Source organism: Notamacropus eugenii, chromosome 1 (genome assembly GCF_028372415.1).
Source record: "Notamacropus eugenii isolate mMacEug1 chromosome 1, mMacEug1.pri_v2, whole genome shotgun sequence".
NCBI classification, from domain to species: Eukaryota; Metazoa; Chordata; class Mammalia; order Diprotodontia; family Macropodidae; genus Notamacropus; species Notamacropus eugenii.
The window spans coordinates 483,376,215-483,393,184 of record NC_092872.1 but is presented as its reverse complement, the minus strand read 5'-3'; the positions used below and the strand labels follow the sequence as shown (position 1 = coordinate 483,393,184).

The 16,970-nt window shown below is 47.2% G+C and overlaps 1 protein-coding gene across 2 annotated transcripts; it reads right to left on the bottom strand.

The window, feature by feature from the left end:
* Positions 1–8,182: 8,182 nt before the first annotated feature.
* PRRT1B (proline rich transmembrane protein 1B) lies at positions 8,183–15,212 on the bottom strand. Of its 2 annotated transcripts, none has more exons than XM_072632768.1 (4): positions 14,158–15,212; positions 10,427–10,974; positions 9,482–9,619; positions 8,183–9,244 (listed from the first exon to the last, which is right to left on the bottom strand). In XM_072632768.1, exons 1-4 carry the CDS (start codon positions 14,165–14,167, stop codon positions 9,095–9,097), a joined length of 846 nt encoding a protein of 281 aa, XP_072488869.1. In that variant the 5' UTR covers positions 14,168–15,212; the 3' UTR covers positions 8,183–9,094. The 2 variants fall into 2 exon arrangements, with proteins under 2 accessions (XP_072488869.1, XP_072488868.1); XM_072632767.1 differs by having other exon boundaries at positions 10,418–10,974; positions 14,158–14,407.
* Positions 15,213–16,970: the final 1,758 nt, after the last annotated feature.

Below are 16,970 nucleotides of genomic sequence, written 5' to 3'. Positions count from 1 at the left end.
TGCTACATGCAAAGCCCTGTGCTGCAGAGACCCAGAGCCTTCCCATCCACAAAGAGGTTACTGCGTAACAGGGGAAGAACAAACACTTCTATCATGTCGGAACGCGGTGCCAAGGGAGCAAACGGACAAGGTGGAGACCAGTTTGATGAGAAGCTTACTCTGATGAATGACCTTCAAGAGCCAGACCCTCCTGGGCCAGTTTGGTCCTGCTAGAGACATGTCTTCTGTCCATTTGTCATCATTGCTCCTTTGGGCGGTCTTCAGATAGAAGAGAAACTGAGCCTGCCTTGTTCTTTTTTTAAACAAAAAGAAGAGTGATGTGGGACATACTATTAGCTGTCTTGGAATATCTTTATTTTGACGTTTGCTTTTCAATACATCCCATGATGTATTGGGTAGAGCAAGGAAGGCCTGATTCAAGATGGGTGGCTTCTCAATGTTCTTTGCAGAGGAGGAACTGGACTGCATTAGTAGAAGGGGGTTCCTCATCCCATTTTACAGATGAGAAAATTAACCTGGAGGGGATAAGTGACTTTCTTAGGGACCCACAGATATTAGGTGTCTGTGACAGAATTTGAATCCAGGATGCCATATCCAGCTCTATATATTATGCCATGCTGCTCAACCTCCAGCATTCATAAAGGTGGAACTCACTGTGGGCTAAAATGGTCACGGATCTTCTCGGAGAAGGTGGGACAGAATGAAGGGGGAGGCATAAAGTTACGCATGGCCCCATTGAGAGCAGTGAAACTGATGGGAGGAGAGGTTTCATATGGGAGTTAATATTAGAAAAGTTAGGTGGGGCCTGCAAACAGCAAGCCAGATTGCTTGGATTTTATCCTGTAGGCTAGTGGGCAACCAAGGGATATATCATTAGAGGATGGAAAGATGGGTCACAGCCAGGCCTCTCCAAGATAACCAGTCACATAGTTTGTTTCCAAAACAACCACACCTCCACCCAGTACTAACCTAACTACTGTTTTATTACTTTCTAAGCCTGAAGTTTATCCTTCAAGGCATCTAACCTAGACTTGGGCACCCACTGATGCTTTTGGGAAATCCACCGCTACCCACATACTTACCGAGGAGGAAAAGGGAGAATTCCTTGAAAAGTGCAAAACAAAGTTTGGAGACTGGGTAATCAGTCCAGCTTCCTGGTTGTCTCCCCACCAACCCTTATATCTGTATAGCAAAGGGTGAGGATGAAGCAGGAGTGACCAGACAAGGCCACAGAGACCTCTTCCTTTCTCTGAAACCTTGAGCAAAGACACTGGAGAGGAATGGGTAGAGAACTGAGCTTGGAGTCAGGAAAAAATGATTTCAAAGCCTACCTCAAGCTGAGGGTCAGAAGAGAGGAACATTCTGGAGAGCAGATGTGATAGGCAGCATCAAGATATGCAGGGATCTGAAAATGAAGCACCAGCCTACATCTTCCCTCATTGCTTCCAAGAGGCTGGAGTCCACCAAGGGAATGATCCCTTTTAAGACAAATAAGGAGTGCCTGAGCCCTAACTTCCCCGTGATGTGGCTGGATTATTTCAGGGCTGAGGACAGTGAAAATTTCCTCTGGAAATAACCATAATCTGTCAGCCCTTTCCTTATCCCAGGATGCTGAGGAGATGGAGACCATCCTATATGTGTGTCTGTCGATCTGACAGAAAGAGCTGGGGATGTTTAACCTGGAGAAAGGCAGAATGAGAACCAGTAAGAGGGCTGTCATAGAATCATAAGAGCCAGAGTTGGAAGATCCTTGGAGATCATCCTCAGAGATAATTTTATAGATGATGAAACTGAGACTAGAAAGGAAATTTAAAGATCTTGCCCGTGATCACTTAGCTTCTGAGTGTTAGGTCTAGGATCCAAACCTACCTCTCCTGACTCAGAGATCAAGACCCAAAGTAAAGTTGTAGGGAAGGAGAGAGGAGAGGAAGTAGAGTTTGGAAAAGGGTTAGTGCTGAGAGAGTCCAAAAGGCCAATGCCACTCCTTGATAAAACTGGAGTTTTTGAAGTGACCTGTCTAAGCCAAAAAGTGAAGTGAGGAATCAGAATCCTACCATTTGTAGACACTTACCCATCTGGAAGGAAGAGGAGAAAAGGAAAGAGGAAGAAAGAAAAAAAGAGAAAGAAAGGGAAAGAGAAAAAAAAGCATTTCTTAAGCCAAGCACTGTGCTAAGCATTTTTACACAATGCTTGGGGTATAGGAAATCTGGAAATAAAATTTTGTCTTTCCAAGTTCAGAGGCACCTGATATAATGAAAAAGCACACCAATTCCTGAACAAGATAATCTGTGTCCTAAGTCCATATTCATACTCTGCTACTGCTCTTTGTGGCCTTAGGAAAAACATTTCTCTTTTCTGAGCCTCTGTTCCTTCATCTATAAAATTGGGGGGTAGAGGTGGGACAGGCTGAACTAGATGATCTCTCAGTATTTCTCACCAACTCTCCACCTCCCAGATGATTTCCTCTCTTCTCCATTGTGTGGAATGGGCTGTGTGACAAGGAGGAGCTCAGCTTGTTTCTCCCTCTAATGATCTCCATGAAGCTCCGTACACAGTGGTCATCACCCCTTTCCCCTCCCCCAGCAGATACTGCATGCTCCTGGTCACCCTTTTGGCTAGAAACATGGAAGGATTTTTAGCTAGATATGTGAGGATTTGTGCTCCTCTCCACCCTGTTTTCTCTTGGTCCTTGGAAGAAGGACTAGGTCTTGAGGAACACTCAAGCCAAACCCTTGTAAGTAAGAAGGATTGAGGTCTTGAGGGAAAGCTGTGGCCCTCCCAACTAGCCTTCAGGGAACCCTGGAGGTCAAGTTCTTGGGGAAAGGAAGCAGGAGGGCCATTTCTCAAGCCTGCTGCCCCCAGACACCCAGGCAATGCTTTTCTCTTGTGGTCACTAATGAGGTCACACTTGCTTGTTTGCTGAGATAGCAAGTTGACTCATGCTCATGTAGAAAGGCCACTCATGTAACATGGAGGGTGTAATTATGTGGTTCTAAAGGAAGCAGAACACACATCTCTAGCCTCTTCTCCCCCACCCTTCTCCAGATGAAATTTTATTCACTGGCTGGAGAGGAAGCTGGAGGGCAGGCAACAGAACTCACCACTCTGCTCTCCCTAAAGGATAGAAAGAAGGGATAGAAAAATACCTGTCTGCTCCCTTAAATATTAGCAGCCTAGGGGATGTTTCAGGTTCACTCTTACTTCTGATCACCATTCATTGATGGAGGAAGCAGGACCCCAAATTTATCTTGACCCCTCTGGGCTTCCATTCTGAGATGAAGAGGGAAACTGGACAGGAAAGACTCCCCAGTGAGGAGGGTTTCCATTCCACTGACAAACCTCTCGGGCTTCCCCCACCAGCTTCTCCTTTATGGGTGGGAAGGATATCTAGGAAGGAGGAATTCGGGGTTTTATGCCCAGTAAAACAGACATGCAAGGCATGGCAGGCTGTGGACAGTCTGGCAAGTGAGGTATATGTGGATCAGGGTCAAAAAAGGTTTGGAATCTGGATGGAAAGGCCAGGATCTCCTGGTCCCTGGAGTGCCTGGGAAACAGGAAGTCACACACTTCTAGAGAGAGAAGGGGATTTTCGGATGAAGACACTCCTTCAAGAAAAGAGAGCTGGCCACACCTCTTCTGAGCAGCATCTTATGTGGAGAGAAAGCCGATGAGTTACTCAGACAAGCGGTTCCAATAAGAAAGGATTACCTGTTTAGTAGTCCCAAAGCCTTCTTGGGGGAATCCTTGCCTCAGTGGCTTGCTTCCTCTTGGACTGGGAAAATTTACTCCCACCTCTCCTTTCAGACCATGTCCAAGCAAAGACAACACCCAGACGCCTCAGTCACAGGTCAGTCATTCCTAGGTTGGGGGGGGGGGGGTGTCGGGAAGGGCAGCCTTGGGAGAAGAGAGTGACTAAACAGATTTATCCCCACTTACTGCCCCCCCAAACCAAGTCCATTCTGCCAGATGTTAGACTGCCTTCTGAGCAAGGTAAAGTGCAAAAGAAGTCCAAAGCAGGAGGAGATGTTGTTCCACCAGTGCTATTGTGAGCAAAGGTGAGGGGTCATCTTTGCAAGGAGTCCATCCTCCTGAATCCTAGATAGCAGTCACTGGAAACCAAACACTCTTTAATGATTTATTAAGTGCTTAGCTGTATGCCAGGCACTGTTCTGGGTGACAGAGATCCCTGCCCTTGAGGAGCTTATAGTCTAATAGGGAAACAATGTGCACACACACATAAGAATGTATTTTATACATTGGTCTTCACACCAACCCTAGGAGGTAAGTACTATTGCCCCCACTTTCCAGAAAGCAGGAAGGAGGAACATGTTCAATGTGGAGCCGTATGTCCTCTTAGCAATGTGCCAATCGCCATGCCCAGTCTACATGGTAAAATGCCCCCGTAGAGCACCTAAACAAAGACATGCCCTATAATCTAATCAAACTACTTGGCAAGCTTGTAAGAAACACTTCTTAGACTCACTCAAGACTCACCATCTAGCTCCTTCCACTTGTCCCTCCTCGTTCTAATCTCTGAGGTCAAGAACAAGACTAAAGCTTCCATTTGACCTTCAAATATTTGAATTCAGTCATCTTATTCTCTGAATTCAACCTCAGTCTCTTCTCCAAGTTACACATCCATAGGCATCCATTTTTCTCACAATATAGAATCCATGGTCCAGTCCTCTCACCATCCTAGCTGCCCTCCTCTGAATACAGTCCAGTGTGTTAATATCCTACCTAACAAGGCACCCAGGACTGAAAGGAATCCAACATTCCAGATGTGGTCAGACTGGAATAGCGTATAGTACAACTGTCATCTCTCCTAAGATGCTGACCGCTACTACCTCCCTGGGTGATTGTCATTGAATCATGTAACCTCCCTATATCTTGGCTGCCTCATCCTACAGATTAAGGGGCTTGGGCTAGTCAATTGCTAGTATTCCTTCCAGCAGGAGAGTGAAACGGATGTGTCTCCCTCCCACTGGACTGAGGAGACTGAGTATTTAATGAGGAATCAACAAGCACTCGCAAAGGATGCAGGAGAGGTGACAGTCATTTTCTGGGTAATGCTACCTATTTAATTTAACCTTTGACAGCGTGCCTTGGTTTTTATTTTAAGTGAGTGCCCTTTGGCTATGCAAAAGCTATCATGTGCAGGCAGCTAGATGGTGCAAGTGGATAGAATACTGAGCTTAGAGTTAGAAAGATGAGTTCAAATCCTTCCTCACACATTGACGACATTGTGACTTGGTTTCCTCATATTTAAAAGGGGGATAATAATTGCAACTGCTGCACAGAATTGGTGTGAGAGCCAAATGAGATAACTTGTGTAAAGTACTTTGCAAACCTGAAAGTGATCTATAAAGTCTGACTATTGTATTCCCATGCCACATGCTTAATTCTGGCTAATTGTGAGGAGATTCAGGAGGGGCCCAGTAACAATAGTTTTGAATTGGTGAGGAACTCAAATAAGTTGGGAATGTCACAGTTGAGATATATAGTATTTACATATATATACATACGTACATACATTCATATAGCCTCCAATCAGAAACTACATACCACACTCATCACCTTTAATGGGCACCCACACAGTTGACCAAATCCCTTAATTTCCTACCATAAAACCTGAGTTCTTTACAGCAAAAACTCTGTATCTTACCCTCAAGGTATATAATGGGGTTAGAAAAATTAGAGGAAGTAAAGTTGTGGGGATGAATGAGCACAGATTGATTTCCTTTAATCACAATGGTCCCTGCCACTCCCAGTGGAAAATCAGCCTCTCTTCCTCAAATCTGGGAAACTGCATGGCATAGACTCTCATCCCTAGAACTAGTAGGATCTCCCCTACCTTTGGCCCAGAGGCCCCCAAATGAGTGTTTCTCCTTATTGTCTCTGTCCTTGAATTGGGATATTCACAGAGGAAAAGGTCACAACATTGGGGTGGAATGGAACCTTATCTGCTACCAACTGATTTAAGTTCCTTGAAGGCAGGGACTATGATCCTGGAGTAGTTTACTTAGATCTCCTTTACCACATGATGATCCACTGGGAGAGAAAGAGACATGGAATTCAAGGGAGACATGGGTTGAAATCTGGCCTCTGACACTTGCTACCTATGTAACCATGGGGGAATCACTTTATTTCTCTGAACTTCACTGGGTTATTTTAAGCATCCAGTGAGATCACATATGTAACAGCCACCCCAGATTGGCTTGAGCTGTGAAGCTACCTGCCGAGTACACAGAGGGAGATGTGATTTAATATTAACAGATTGAGTAGTAAAGAAAAACCACCCATGCCCGCGTTATTTCAGGGTAAGCTGGAGATTCCCTAAGGAAGTTGTTGGGATCAATCAGACTTACTGCAGCTCAGAATGTTGGACCTCAAGGAATCCACCAACCTCAACCTCCCCAACACAAGGGATTCAGTGTGAGCCGCTGCACCCTCATTTTCAGATGAGGAAACTGAGGTTTATGGAGGATAAGTGACTTGACCGTGGTAGTTCCCTCATCTGGGGGTTCTCTATACAAATGAAATCACCTGTCCAGTTCCCATCCTTAGGAGACTTTTCCATGTCTGGTTGAAGGTGAGAACTATGCTGTATTTCATCTCTGTGTGCCCCTGGGTAAAAATAATGATCACCAACACCAACCAAGTCTCCTGAGTACAAAGTCAGCCTTCTTTCTATTATATCACATTGAATGTGTAAGTTCCTGTTGATTTGTACTAAATTATACTTTATTTTTTCACCCACAGGCCTTGCCACAACCTTAGGAATAGATACTCTAAAAATTATTGATGTGTCAATTAAAGTTAATTAAGTGGGAAAGAGAAATTCATGTTGATGAGGCCAGAGATCTTAATTTTCTCCAGATCTGACTTCGAGACATTAACACTAACCAGGCTTTGAAATCATGAGTGTCATGTGTCCCTAATACCACCAGGTGGCAACAGAGGCTCACACAGTCTCCAAGAGCCTCGTCTCACCTGGCCACCTGGAGGCAGAATTTGTGTACGATGTACAAGGAGCTGTTTAGTCATGTAGGTGCCATAGCATCACTGACTCATTGTGGGGCCTCTAGACCACACTTTATCTTGTTTGCAAACAACATAGGACCTCTCTGTGAGTTTGGTGAAGCCTGTAGCACCCCTCATCAGAATAGTATTTTTAAATGCATAAGACAAAATACAAAGCAAAATCTACTATATTGAAAGTTACCAAAATAATGTATTTTTTAAATATCACAGACCCCCAGTTAAAAACTGCTCCTTCGGACTATAAGTTCCCTGACGCCTGGCAGCTGGATGGACAGAATACTGGACTTAGAGTTAGGAAGATCTACATTCAAATCCTGCCTCGGATCCTTCCTGGCTGTATGAACCAGGGCAAGTAAGTCACTTTGTCTCTTTCTGCCTCAGTTTCCTCATCTGTAAAATGGGGATAATAATAGAACCTACCTCACAGGGTTGTTGAGAAGATCAAATGAAATAATTACGAAGTGCTTTGTGAACTTTAAAATGCTGCATAAGCATTAGCTCTTCCCCTATACAGTAACACCAGCACAGGGGTGGGGAGCCTGCAGCCTCCACCCTGAGGACCTAGAAGTCCACATGTGACCTTGAGGCCACAGGTTCCCCACCCCTGACTAGTACTTCTGGAGTTTTTTAGAGTTTACAAGAAAATTTACAAATATTATCTCATGTGGTCCTCACAGGAACCCTAGGAGGTGAGGGCTCTTATTATCCACATTTGACAGCTGAGGAAACTGAGGCAGACAGAGGTTAGGTGAGTCAAACAACAGGGACTCAGAAGGGCTGCTGGATCCGGGAGGCCAGCACATTTGGACAAATGCTACTTACCTCAATTGGTGGTAACTTCCAATGGAAATAGGGGTCATTAATTTATACAATAAGGGTCCCTGTGGGTCACACGTTGACTTAGTTTTAAAATGTAACACTGTCTATGTTTTATTATTATTATTTTTTTTTTGTTAAACATTTCCCAGTTACATTTTAACCTGGTTTGAACCAGGCCCACCCAGGAGTGTTACAGGCAACATGCTGCCTATAAACTTTGTGGACGATGGCCAAAGCAGAGAGAGATTTGGACACACACACACAGACACACAGACACACAGACACACAGACACACACACACACACACACACACACAGAGTTTTGTTCAGGATTTCCATTTATTCACCAAACATTCTCACCTGGTTTCCAAAAGTTAAGCTTTGAGAGAGGCACTGTGAAACCCATGGCTCTGGGTCAGACGGTCAAAAACTGAGGAGAGGAGGAAAAACCAAAGCCCTGGGACACAGGTGAGCTCATCTCTCCAATACATCTGGGGAAATAAGAAATACTGATTGGCTCTGCCCTGGGCTCTCCTGGGAGACAGGGATGAAGGAACTGGAGAGGAATTAGTATCTTTTCCTGACAGCTTCTTGGATTTGGAGAGTCTGTGGGGGAATGGTTAGTCCTCTGGTTGCCTGGTAGATGCTGGGTTTTACTAATAAGAACACTAAAGGGCTTCAGGGCCCATGCAGAGAGACGTCATAGGATGTAAAGCCTAAAGGACCAACTCCTTATTTTACAGGGAAGGAAACTGAGGCCCAGAAAAGGTAAACAAGCTGCCCAAAGATTCTCTTCCCCCACCCTCCTCTCTGCTTCTTCATCTTCTTCTTCTTCTCTGTCTCCCTCTTGTTTCTGTCTCTGTCTCTGTCTCTCTCTCTCCCTCTCTCTCATCTTCAGAGTTGGGAAAGCCAGTAGAAAAGCACAGACTGGTCCTGGGTGGGGAGTTCCCTCACAGCTCATGGAGGACCCGTGCCAATGTCCCCAACATCTCAGATGGGGATCTGGGCCAGAGGATACCGCATGATGGTGCCCAGTGAGTTCCAGTAGAAAGGCTGGCCTCCCAGACCCCTGCTGCAGGGGCAGAGATGCAGCAGGTGGGCAGCTGAGGAGGGAAGAGTTCACAGAAGGAGAGCAGCTTGGATCTGGTGGGTGTTTTCCCCTTCTGTGTCCTAGGCAACGGCAGCCAGGCATTGCTCTGGGCATCAAGAGGAGAAGGCCCAGAAAAGATCCCTCAGGGAATGTAGAGGGCCACTATGACATAGATGACCCAGCTGGTGGACACGAAGACCCCAAAGAGCAGACTGAAGAGCACCAGGGAGCGGGCTTTCTTGGAGGCCTGTTCTGCCTGGGCCAGGTCTCCGCGGCTCAGGGCTGCTCGGGTCTGGGGCACAGAGGGAGAAATAAGGCCAGAGGTGAGTAGGGCGATTGTTCCAAGAATGCCAAGCTTTCCTCCCCTCCCTTGGGAGCCCTGGAGAGCCACAGGGTTAGGGAATAGCTATTTCCAAGAGAGAGCAATCCTAGGCAGTAAAGTCTAAATGGGCTTTTGGCATAATCCAGTCCCCAGTACCCTCCCCCTACAGCCCCGACCTAGCACTGACCTGGCTGTGGGCCTCCCTACCTCATGAGAGTAGACAATGGCGATGACCCCAGTGATCAAGCAGCAAAAGAGGGTCACCAACACAGACTCCACCATGTAGTCCTTGGGTAGGGGCCTCCGGTCCATGGCAGCCGACATGTTGTTCATGGGGCTATTATACTGCAAAGGAGAATACAGGCTGAGGAGGGGGCTGCAGAGAGTGAAAGGGACCCTGAAGAAGGGAGAGGCAAGGACCAAGGCAGAGTCATTACTCTGTCCCCAGCCTCAGTGCAGGTCAAGCCTTATGATCCCCATTTTAAAGATGAGGCAAATTGAGGCCAAGCAGTTAAATGACTTGCCCAGGGTCACAGAGTTAGTAAGTGGTAGGAGGACCAAACTCCAGGCCTCCTGAGGCGAACAGTCCCTCAACACAACACCCAGTACTCTCCCCATCCAACCAACAGGGTAACCCCATCTAACATGGTAACAGGGAAAGAACAATGAATTTTTAGATCAAATGAGATAATACATGTTTTTTAAAAGTGCTTAACATAATAAGCACTACATAAATGCTTCCCTTCCCTCAGAGCCAGGAGGGTGGGATTTCAGTCCCTGACCTTGGCACTTACTGTGACTTGGGTAAGTAACTTCTCTATGCCTCATTTTCCTTATCTGTAAAATGAGGGGATTGGCATCCCCTTCTAAGGCATACTAAGCTCAATGACAGGAGGCCATAGTAGAATGTGTCTAGGGGCTCAGTCTCTTGGGTTTTCTGCCCACCCTGAAAAATGGTTCATAGACTAAGGTCCCCCTAACCACCACCCCAAGTGGGGACCTGTGGAAAGAGGTGCCACTCTCAAACTGATCCCTCTATTTGGAGGCAAGTGGGTGCTAATCCACTTTAGGCTAGTCATCTAAGTTGCTTCCCCATCTAGGACCCCATGTGGGCTAGGAAGCAGAGATGAGGATAGAGCTCACGCCACATACGATGGTATAGGGAAAAGCTCCAGAAGACAGGTTTGGTGATGGGTACAGCGATGAGGATGAAGATGCTGGTGGGTAGAGGGGTGTTGGAGAGGGCCCTGATGGATACAAAGGTGTGGCTGATGGGGCTGGTGGGAAGAGAGGCTGTGGTGAAGGCCCTGGCTGGTACAGAATAGGCATTTGCCCAGAGAAGCCAGCTGGAAATGGAGGGTAGAGCATGTGGACAGCCTTGGGATCCGGTGGGGTATAGGGTGGGGGCTCTCCCACAAAGCCAATGCCCGTGGCACACTTGGGCATCTGCCCATTCTCCTCAGCAGGCTTGGGCTGTGGAGGACTCAGGTAGGATGAGGCTGTGCCATCATTCCAGGATGCCAGGTTGGGCAGTGGTGGTGGTCCTGGGGCCGTCTCTCCACTCTCCTCATTAGCCCTGCGGGAACTGCCCTCCTCCGCTGGTTCTGCTGCAGCGTCCACAGTGTCCCCTGTGTCTGAGAGCTCATAGCTAGGCAGTGTTTCCGAGGAAGGAATGGTACTGCTGCCTCTGGTTTCTGGACCTTTAAAGGAATGATGGTCACATAAGACCCACATCACACATCTGAGTCCTCTTACAAGTTCTCCTGCCCCAACTTTTCGCAGCAGAACTTGGAAAGAAAGGGCCTGGGCCTTGGAGAAGCTGCTGTTGTGCTCTGCCTCCTTTCTCTCGTGTTTGCTGCTTGGATACCTACTCCCAGCTCCCAGAATCAGAGAACAGGGCATCAGAACTGGAGGAGAATCTAGAACCTAAGAGGCCATAGCTGCTGGCCTTTCTTCATTCTATAGATGAGGAAACTGGAGCCTGAGAGAGGGAAATAACCCACCAGTCACCTAGGCAGTAAGGCACAGGGCAGGAATCGGAACACAGATCTGGCAGCAATCCTTGCACTGTCACCACAACAACATTCCTATTCATCAGTGGCCAAGCTGCCAAAGTGACCTTCTTGAAGCGTAGGGCCGCCCATTTATTTATTTACCCTGTATATAGCTTGTTTCTACATAGGTTTGCTTTTATCTCTGTTACATTTCTGACATTATTTTAAGTATATTTTTATGTTATATATTTCTTTATATCCTTGGCACTCAGCACAGTGCCTGGCACATAGTAGGTAGATACTTTAAAAAATACTTGTTGATTGCCTGACAGATGGTTCTTCCCTTTGCTTCCCCATGCCCCATTCTTTATATTCCAATACTCACTATTTTTTCCAAGGTCAAATAGAAAATCATTTGTTTGGCATTCAAGGCCCTTAAAACCTACTCTTTTCCCCTCTGTGCAGTCAGCCTCCATTCTGCACCCCAATATATCTTCAGATCAGGTAGCACAGGCCTCCCCACTGTTCCTCCACCTCCTGACTCCCGGCTTTCTCTCTGGCAGTGCCCCAAGCCTGGAATGCTCTCCCTCCTCATCTCCTCCTGGCTTCCCTGGCTTCCTACAAGCCACAGCTAAAACTCCCTCCTCTATAGGAAGCCTTTCCAATCTCACTAATCCTCTCATTAATCCAAATTCATTAATGCTCTTGTTATTTCCAATTTATTATTTCCAGTTTATCCCGTACACAGCTTATTTGTATAATAACTGTCTACATGTTGTCCCCTCCCCACCTCCCACCCTCCAAACCAGCCTTAGGCTGTGAGTTCCTAAAGAGAAGCACCCTCAGTGTCCCCTGTGTCTGGCCTAGTGCCTGGCCCTGCCGAGCGAGACTAACCAGGCCTCACAGTGTGGTATGATATGACAAGTGCTTTTTAAGTGCTTACAGATTGATTAATGAAGGTTTGTTGATGATTCGCTGACCTCAGCAGGATAATTCCTTTGGCCCAGCATGGCCCCTGGTCCTCCAAGAGGGGCTCCACTTCCAGCCTTGCCATCCCATCCTCATGGGGTTCAGCAGTCTTCCCCTTTCATGCTAGCTGGTCCCACTCTACCCTAAACCCTAGCTATCATAACATAAACCGCAGCTTCTGCCTGGGCCTCACCCAAGCAAATACCAGGCTTGATCAGGTGCCGATAAGATGAGGGAAAATAAATAAATGTCCAAGCCCAGGCTGATAGGGGATATCTTTGGAAAGCTTTTTGGGCCTCAAGTTTCTCCCAAGAGAGCCCCAGACTCACCTGATCTCACATCAGGGGCCAACAAGGCTCCAAGGCTTGGGCTGGGACCAGCCCTCTGAGAAAATATCAGTGTCCAGTGGAGACATTCAGACCATAAATGGTCAGCTGGAGCCTTAGCTACCAGACGTTTCTGTCAGGGGACCCCAAGGGGTGGCAACTAAAGGCCTCCCCCTATCCCTGGCCCACCCCTGTGGCCAGCTCCCAGTGAGCTCCTATCTTTACATCAAGGCTGCTGACCAGACTGGGCTTCTCTCAGCAGCAAAGTGAACCCAGAGCTCTAGAGAGGCCCCCCGCCCAAAGGGCCACCAAACTTTTCCTAATTCTTCTCTCCCCATCATTTCTCTTTCTTCAGTTCCCACCTTGGCCCCACTCTCTCCCTCCTTCTGTGCTCTTTCTCCATTTCTCTGCCTGTTCCTCTCTCAGTCTTTGCTTTTCATATTTCTTCTATTCTGAGGCATTTATGAAGTGCCTACGATGTGCAGCTCTGTGAGGTCCTAAGAGGCTATGAAATTGAATGAATACTGTCCTTCTCTTGCAGTCGCCGTGCCCAGCTCCTTTTCTCTAGACATAGTCTGGGCACAGTGACTGGGAGCGAGGGGGGGGGGGGGAGGGGGAACAGCTGTGGCCACTTGCTGAATTCCACTCTGCCCTGTGATCCATGCACACCCTCACCTCCAGAGGATCTGGAGGAATGGAGGGCACCTCACCTTGTCCACCCTGCCCCCATCTCTGACCCTATGGGAGACAAAGGGTCTTCTCTTATAATGAGAATTAAGTTGTTGGGGTAACCACTAATTTAGTCCAGGAGTGAAGGGTAAGATTAGGATTGCGCCTGGATGGTCCATTACCACAGGATTCAACCCATCCTCTCACCCCCTCCCTCCAACATAATTAGTCTTCTCTCTGTCACTAACCCCTGGCACTGCTGATCTCACACTGAATCCCCAAGACCTCTCCCATCCTAGATAGAGGCTGTGCAAAGCTTGCTGGGCTTGGGGTGAGAAAGAACTGGGTTCAGATCCTGTCTCGGACACACTTGAGCACAGTTATCCTCAGGCCCTCAGTTTGAGGTCTATGGTTGCTTGATATTTCTTGGAGATCCCACGACTCACCAGTCCAAGTGCTCTCCTTTCCTCCCTCTACCCTATGGCCCCAGTAAATACTCTTCCTTCTCTGTGCAAACATAGATTGGTAGTTGTTGATTGATTGACTGATGGCAAACAATCAGAGCCACCTGGGGGCCTTGGAATTTGGTCTGGAATGAAGGCGACTCCTCTCTTCCCCTCAGAAGCAGTCAAATAAAGACCTGCCCACAAGTCTCTCTGGAGCCACAAGCTGCTTCCCTTCTCCTCCTCCTTTTCCTCCTCCACTCTTTCCTCCCCACTCCTTCCTCCTCCTGACAGTGCTCTGCTTCTCTGACATCCTAGAAGCCCAGCAACTTCTGGCCCATTTCTGTGGGCTGTAGACAGGGGACAAAGAGGAGCCAGGAGGGAACAGGGGATGATCATAGTACTGGGGTGAGAGCCACTGTCTATTCTGCAAACCCCATCTTCCCCAGGCCCCTGGGGGAACCTCTTCTCTTCTCTCTTACCTGGCTCCATGGAGGGTGGGCAGAGAGCTGGGCTGCCCAGACCGCAGGTGCTCCTTGTCTCCGCTCACTGCCCAGTGCCCAGCGTCTGGAGCCTGTTCCTGCCCAGTCCTCTGAGCAATGACTGTCCCGCCCTGGGGCTCCTCTTTCCTTCCTGGGATCCAGTTTCCTGTTGCCTGACTTTGGGTCCGTTAATAATTGACAGGCTTGTTTGCAGCTGGCTGTGTCAACAAGGAGCTCTCATTCCGGGCCCCTCTGTACCAGTTTTTTCCGTGCCCAAGGACCCCACTCTGCGGGACAGCAGTACCTGGCAAAGCTGATGGGCACTGGTCAGAGCCTGACACCTCCCTCCTCTGGCCCAGGGTGGGGGAAGCAAGGCTTCTAACCTTTGATCCTCAAACAGCCCTAGCAGCCAAATCACACTCAATAGACACTCCGGAGGGTCCCAAGGTGACAGATTATCATGGTGCCATTTCCTGGCTGGTGCAGCCCAAGAAAGAGCAAGTCCTTCTGAGGTATCAATCACCCCTTTGCTCAGGCCTTCTGGAAAACTGGGGAAGAACTCAGAGGGAGGATCAGCAGCTCACTGGGATCATGACAGAGGATAATTAGGCTTGCCATGCAAATGCTAGATATACAGTTGGTGCTCAATAATGTTGGAAGTCCTGTTGGAGTTCAATCAGTGTTAGGTATATATTTGGTGTTTCCTAAATGTTTACTGAAATGAACTGATTTTTAAAAATAAAACTGCCTATTATTCAGTGGTACATCAAAGCAATGGGGAGGACAGAGATAATGCTAGAGGGAAGCAGGGAACATAAGAGGAGAAAAGTCCTTGGGAAAGGTGAGGGGGTCCTTCTTTTGAGCTCAAACAAGTTACAGACTCTCTGAGCCTCAGTTTTCTCATCTATAAAATGAGGGTAATAACAATGATTATTCCCACAGGGCTGTGGTAAGAAAAGTACTTCTTAAAAGCATTACAGAAATACGATTAGAAATTTCGGTTTACTACATACATGACCACAGACAGGTGACTAGGCCTCGGTGTCTTTATCTGTAAAATGATAAGGCTGGACTGGGTCCTCTGAGGTCTTTACCAGCTTTAAAACTATGGTTATTGTCCTTCATCGTCGAAGAAGACCAAAATGATGTCACCATTGTAAAGTGAAATTTCAGTATGTCCAACTATGGCTGATCAGACCAATACGAACTCGGAATGCTCTACCACACGTTGGGCACAGATAGTCCGTTTGAATATTTGCGGTAGAGATCCCAAATTTGCACATCCTGCATTTAGTTTGTGCTGTTTCAATTCTGCTTTGCTCATAGAGCACAGCACCCTTTCTGATGTGGCATGCCATGCTGAGCGGTCCTGTGCCAGGGTCTCCCATGTTGCACAATCAAATCCAAAGTTTTTGAGACCTTGAGAGTGTCCTTGTATCGTTTCTTCTGACCACCATGTGATCGCCTGCCTCATGCAAGTTCTCCATAAAATAGTCTTTTTGGCAAGTGTACATTTTGCATTTGAACAACATGGCCAGCCCATCAGAGTTGTGCTCTCTGAAGCATAGTTTGAATACTTGGCAGTTCAGCTTGAGCAAGGACTTCAGTGTCTGGTACCTTATCATGCCAGGTGATCCCCAGAATCTTCCTAAGACAGTTCAAATGGAAGCAGTTCAGTTTCCTGGCATGGCACTGGTAGACTGTTCATGTTTCACAAGCATATAACAATGAGGTCAGCACATGGGCTCTGTAGACCTTCAGTTTGGTAGTTAGTCTAATACCTCTTCTCTCCCAAACCTTTCTTTGGGGCCTCCCAAACACTAAGATAGCTCTGACAACACGAGCCCCATAGAATAAGCCCTGGATGCATACCTGACTTTGATACTTGCTATCTGTGTAGTCTTGGGCAAGTGGGGTTACACAATGGATAGAATAATGGACTTGGAGTTAGGAAGAAATTAATTCAAATTCTGCCTCAAAATACTCCCTAGTTGTGTGATCCTAGGCTAGCCAATAACCTCCCTGGGCCTCAGTTTTCTCATCTGTGAGGTGGGGATAATAATATTAGTTACCTCACAGGGTTGTGTGAGGATCGAATGAGTTAACATGTAAAATGGTTTGTACCCTTAAAAGTCAAGCTATTGTTATTACTACCTCACTCGGGGTCCCAGTTCCTTCATCTGTAAAGGGAGGTGAATGAACAAGATGATCTTTATGATCTGTTCCAGTTCTAGGTTGTATGAACCACACCTTTTTTCTGAAGTATTTTGCCTATTTTTGACATTTTTTCTAGCACGTAAGGGACATTCATTAATTTCAAATGAAGCACTGCACCTTTGCCCCATTCCCAATTTATCTCATATCCTAATCCCCCCACCTTTTTTTTGTTTAAGGTCTGTGGTTTCATTGGTCACTCCACCTTGTAGAGAAAATTATTGGTATAGAGTTTAAACCAGTAACAAACGCTTGGTGAGGCATAAAACAAGGAGCTGTATACCTGCCAAAAGCATTCACCACTGTGGAGGAGATCCAGTGAAGAGTTCCCATCAAGGCAGGATTCCCAGAGAACAGGATGCCCCGGGCTGAGTGGCATTATACTGACTGAATCAAACTCCAAGACATCCCAGAGCTCCTGGAAGAGACCCACAGTCACTCAAAGGAGCCTGGCCCTTCCATCCACACAGGACACCCCAAGCGGATGAAGCACGTCTGTTGTGGGGGTTTCAAGGAGCAACTGGATCCTCCAGCAGAGCGTGTCCAGCAGGCTGGATATCTGGGACAGATCATGAAGCTGGACCACCAGCCAGGCTTAT